The following is a 5,538-nucleotide window of genomic DNA, read 5'->3' as shown; positions in this document are numbered from 1 at the left end:
TCTCTCACTCTCACTCTCACTCTCACTCTCACTCTCACTCTCACTCTCCCTCTCACTCTCACTCTCACTCTCACTCTCACTCTCACTCTCACTCTCACTCTCACTCTCACTCTCACTCTCACTCTCACTCTCACTCTCACTCTCACTCTCACTCTCACTCTCACTCTGCCCGCAGCGCCGCCGGGTCTCATACACCGTCGGCTCGCTCGAGCTGTACGAGCGGCGTCAGGCGGAGCTGGCGGCCGGCCGCCAAGAGCTCTAAGCGGCTGCTAGCAGCTGGGAGCGGCCTGCAGCGGCGGCCGGGGGTCCGAAGCACCTGCCGTGACAGCGACCGGGGGCCTCCGCGCCGCCTCCCCGCCCTGCTACCGAGGGACAGTTGAGCTGTGATGGTGGCCGGCTACCCGAGCTGGCGCTCGGTGCGGCCGAGGGCCTCGTGAGAAACGGCCGCGGGACCTGAGATGTAATAAACCCGCTGACAAGGCTCGGTGGGGTCAGCTCCGACAGTGCGGCTGGACGGGCGCAGTCAGCGATGGCCGATGGCCAACCGCGCCCCGAGGCGCAGCCCACCGGCGCCGCCAACAGTGCCGGGTGGCCGTCCCCCAGGGACGTCCGGCGCGGCGGCTACAGTGCTGCGTTGCGAGCCAGGTGGCACCCGTGGAGAGCGCTGAGTGGACGTGGCATGCGCCCTCGTGGTACCCGACAAGCTCCGGACCGACGTCCGGAGCCGCCAGACAGGCGTCCCGAGCCGCCGGACGGGCGTCCCGAGCCGCCGGACGGGCGCCCCGGGCCGCCGGACCGGTGCTCGGAGCCGCCGGACAGGCGCCCGGAGACGCCGGACCGGCGTCCGGAGCCGCCTGACGGGAGCCCCGAGCCGCCGGACCGGTGCCCGGAGCCGCCGGACAGGCGCCCTGAGCCGCCGGACCGGTGCCCGGAGCCGCCAGACAGGCGCCCCGAGCCGCCGGACAGGCGCCCCGAGCCGCCAGACAGGCGCCCCGAGCCGCCGGACCGGTGCCCGGAGCCGCCGGACAGGCGCCCCGAGCCGCCGGACCGGCGTCCGGGGCCGCCGGACCGGCGTCCGGGGCCGCCGGGCCGGCGTCCGGAGCCGCCGGACGGGCGCCCGGAACCCCCGGACCGGCGCCCCGAGCCGCCGGACCGGCGTCCGGAGCCGCCGGACCGGTGCCCGGAGCCGGCGGACTGGCGCCCCGAGTCGCCGGACCGGCGCTCCGAGCTGCCGGACCGGCGTCCGGAGCCACCGGACGGGCGCCCGGAGCCGCTGGACCGATGCCTGGAGCCAGCGGACTGGCGCCCCGAGCCGCCGGACCGGCGTCCGGAGCCGCCGGACGGACGCCCGGAACCGCCGGACCGGCGCCCCGAGCCGCCGGACCGGCGTCCGGAGCCGCCGGACCGGTGCCCGGAGCCGGCGGACCGGTGCCCGGAGCCGGCGGACTGGCGCCCCGAGCCGCCGGACCGGTGCCCGGAGCCGCCCGCCCCAGTGTGCGGTTTTACTGTGGCGGTTCCTGTTGTGTCGTGCTGGCCTTGTTTGCGGCAGCTGTGTTTTAAGGTCGGTGCGCAGGTTGTGTTGTGTGACGTGCATATGATGGTGGACGGCGCGTGCGATAGTGGGGGGCAGCGAGGCCTCTGCGGCTGGCTGACGGCCCGCCGCTCCTGGGTGGATCCCATCTACAGCAGAAACAGCTGGAGCGTTTCGATTCTGGGAAAGGGCTTGGAGCCGTCATCGTTACCCGCCACTGCAGACTCCATCTTGCTTGATTTTATTTCTTGTTGCGCCTGGTTGACGTGTATGCATGCGGTTGTCTCTTCATGCATAACTAATTCCAGGCAATTGTGGGCATTCCATCGCGTTGAATTGGATGTGAACTGTGAAGCGGGGGTTAGTCTTTAATGCGGTTTTCATGACAAAGTTCACTTAGATATGTTCGTGGATAGTGTCTTGAACTGTTTGACGCGAGTTGTGTGGCGTGGAAGGGTTTTACTGCACTTGCTGTTGTTCCCACTACGAAAGCAGCAATACTGTCACGCCTTTACGGTATGCCACTTGTGGTATCCCATGCCGCCAGTAGATGTGCAGGTTCATTGTGCCCGACAAGTCCCGTTCGGCGGCAACGAACAACATGCAATTACCTGGTCAGAGTTTCATAGTGCCAGTTGTAAATGACGTGGTTTTGTTTCATTGCACGGGGTCTCGTCCTGTCGAATTGTGCCGTCGGCGGGCTAATACACTGTTACACGCGTGACCCGACTTAATTGCTGCTTCTCGTGTCGAGTCAGGTACTTCTCCGCGGCGTGTGGCCAAGACAGGCCTGAAGGGCTCATGGCAGCGTAGGATGTTCATGGTTCACGCGACTAAATTTTCGCCCGCCGAGTTGCAGCAAACCATGTAAAGCAAAACGATGGCTCCTGTCAAGTTTGCTACGATTTTGGCATAGGTCATTTCACGACAGATCGACCAAAACGCACGCCCTTGCTAACCGACAGCTTTCGATTTTCACTAACTTGGTCAAGGTGAATCACCTTATGGAAGATGATCATAGGCCAACTGGTACTCAAGGCTAACCTGTTGGGGCTTTGCGACATTTTCAGCAGCTACAGCTACATGGCAAAGCCTGCCTTGCACCATGTCAGAAGTGGCGAAGACCGCGGAAATCGAACCCCGCACCTTTGGTCAACCAAGTGCGCAGCCTAGCCACTGCACAAGACGATCGAAGTAGGAAGTCTTCGAGCATTTGCATTCTTCTCCACACATATAAAAACCTCCAGCGGCTGTGGCGTTCGGAGCTAACGTAACTTGCTTGTAACAACACCGGTAGATCCCACCCTATTGTTCTTTTAAACATGCGGGAATCATCCTACGCTAGACGCAAAAGTCCGTGTTTTATTGATAGCCAGCCTGTGCTCTGCAAGCTTGACATGAACCATTTTTTGTGCCGCGTTTCATTGAGCTGTTTGGTCAGATGAAACGCGTTCTGGTTCATTTCGACCCGATTCAGGCATGTTATATAGGGGCAGAGCTATTTCAAGTCACCTGGATCGCGGTAGCACCCATGGGAACAGAAAAGGTCGTTCATAATCATACTGACTTCGGCCCTGCACGGATGAGCTCGACTTAAAATGACCTTTGCTATGAATGATTAAAACCTGTGATTCTTTACCATGAGCCGACATCACCTGGTTTTAATGGCAGCGAAGATACATAGCTTGATGGGCCATAGTCCATTTCAGCGCTCTTCCGCGATAAGTCATTTATGAGAACACTGCCTGTCAGGTGTATATGGCGTTCTCTAAGGAGGTACCGTGCGATGAATCTTTGGTTCTGTTTGGGACGCAGTGCTGTATCCTGCACTCTCGCTTGGAATCGGAAAACACATGAATAGCAGTGGATAGCAGGAATACGTGCCGATTAATTATCTACCAACCTCTACCTTCCCGGATCCGGGAGTTCTAATCACATGGTCTTGATGTCCGTCAGTAAAACATTGCATCGAATGCACCCGAATAAAACGCTCCGCAACTGCCTGGTCTGCACTTGAACAGCAAGGAACTATTAAGATGGCCCCGTCATTTCCTCCTTTCAAAGGCGAGATTGGTAGAGGTGGCAAGAATGACTAAAAAGCACAAGCGAAAGGGAGGACGATGACAAATTCAAAAGCCAGTGAATACGTAAATCAGGAATCGAATTTCAACAGGCTAATGATCGCCGCCGCTTGCCATGACACTATCAAATAAGGCCCCAATTAAAATACATGGCTAGAATAACCACACATTGGTGGGCGACTCATGGCACAAACAACAATATTGGACAAGTCGTGGCAAACCGATAATGGTTTCTTGCAAGCATAGCTGTGCCGGGCTCGTATGATGTCCTTTCTGGGAATCGGATTCCGGTCCCAGAACGATACAAAATCCATGAACGAGGCCCAGTAAGAATCAAAATCCAATCTGACATTCAGCCGATAGATCTAAAAAGAACTGCAGGACCAGGCCTAAAAAATAAGTCCGAAGATCCAGCAAGAACTAGGATCTAGTTTGATGCCAGGCCGCGAGAACCGGCAACAATCAAGATGCAATCTGGCATGTCAACGGAACCAGCAAGAACCAAGGCTCAGCACGATGTATGGAAAAATCTGGCAGAAACCAAAATCTAACTCCGGGTGCAGTTACCCACGTTCATAGCTTTACATTGACCAACAATCGCCATTTCTGCCTTAGACGACGAGCCTCGCGACAATATCCTGTTTCCTAATTGTAGCATTTGCTCCCTTGGGACGCCATAGTTTTTCCATCTGCTCAAAACCCAATCACAATCCTCCATGACTCTTACCTGGAAAATATAGTAAAACATGCACTTATGTATAGCGTATACATAATGCCAGTAGATACCTGATCGTAGTTATCACGGAAACACCAAGTCAGAATTTCGAACTTGGGACCCGAGCCTAATGGGAACACGATATAAAATTTTGCGCACAAATTGAGAAAAGGATACATAACTATTACATCTATGAGGACATAGCCCCACGATGAGAATAAAGCCGTAGCTATAAAAACGCTCATTATGTAGGGAACAAACTCAAACTTATAACATGCGTCGCCTGAGTGTTAAGCAGCCGGGCATCACGCCAGAAGCCACCTGAATGACATCGGTGAGATTTAATGCAAGGTTGCAGCGGGTTGCGTGCAACATTGTGTGCGTGCGCTATGCAATCTTGCAATATTTTTAAAATCCTCCTGGGGATTTTGTGCGTTGACAAAACAGTGGAGTTGGGCCTGGGATTCTACGGTGCTTCGTTTTTACTGTAAATTGCTCCTGCAACATCCTGCAACTTCATGCAACAATTATTTAATTTGAACACTAATAAGTTTAAGTTTGTTAAAGCGGCCCCTGATCATCCATGGGTCCCTTTGGATCTTGTTTTTCCTGTACTCGTGGCTTGCAAGGCCATGCACCGTTTGCAATAATTTTGGAAAATTATATCTGCTGGCTTGGTAATCTTGAGCAGCGTTGGTGATGTTCATTCTGTCATTTGATATCCCCTGTCACACGTTATGACAGTAGCGCCCATCTGTTCCTTCAAAATGTCGCCTTGCAACGATAGCTTTACTCAATAGTGTGCTGCACCCCGGGCTCCCTTTCGAACTATATGCAGTTCTGAGGCTGACCAGTGCATAGTCAGAGAGATAGATAACTTCATTGCTCAGGAGGGAGCTGAGCTCAAGCTAAGGCCGTAGCGACATTTGGAGTGCGTGTGATGGAGCGGGGTTCTTTCCGTGCTACGGCCGTCTGACATCAGTCGGATTGTGAGGCGCCCCGCAAAAGTATCCCGCCCATGACTTCCGTCGCTGTGGCTTAGGCTTCGAGCGTGAGCTGATTGGAGGTGTAGTTTTGATTCTTCCCATCCTATGCTGAGCCGCCGTTACTCTCTCTGTTCCTCACAATTCGTCGACTTACATTGCATTTAACGGATTCGTTTTGATGCTATCAACACGCTACAGTCATAATTCACATTTCTACTCGACTTC

At 55.4% G+C, this 5,538-nt stretch overlaps 1 protein-coding gene across 4 annotated transcripts in view; it reads left to right on the top strand.

Annotated features, from left to right (window-relative positions):
- Positions 1-757, top strand: part of LOC119089681 (nuclease EXOG, mitochondrial) — an 18,716-nt gene extending 17,959 nt beyond the window's left edge. For all 4 annotated transcript variants that reach the window (XM_037212478.1, XM_037212479.1, XM_037212480.1 and 1 more), the window contains one exon: positions 176-757. In XM_037212478.1, the coding sequence (XP_037068373.1) occupies positions 176-262 (87 nt within the window). In that variant the 3' untranslated portion in view covers positions 263-757. The remainder of the gene's footprint in view (positions 1-175) is intronic.
- The last annotated feature ends 4,781 nt before the right edge of the window (positions 758-5,538 follow it).

This window comes from Pollicipes pollicipes, unplaced genomic scaffold (genome assembly GCF_011947565.3).
Source record: "Pollicipes pollicipes isolate AB1234 unplaced genomic scaffold, Ppol_2.1 Scaffold_3087;HRSCAF=3621_pilon_pilon_pilon, whole genome shotgun sequence".
NCBI lineage: Eukaryota > Metazoa > Arthropoda > Thecostraca > Pollicipedomorpha > Pollicipedidae > Pollicipes > Pollicipes pollicipes.
Note: the sequence above shows the minus strand (reverse complement) of the source record. Positions and strands in the feature narration are given on the sequence as shown.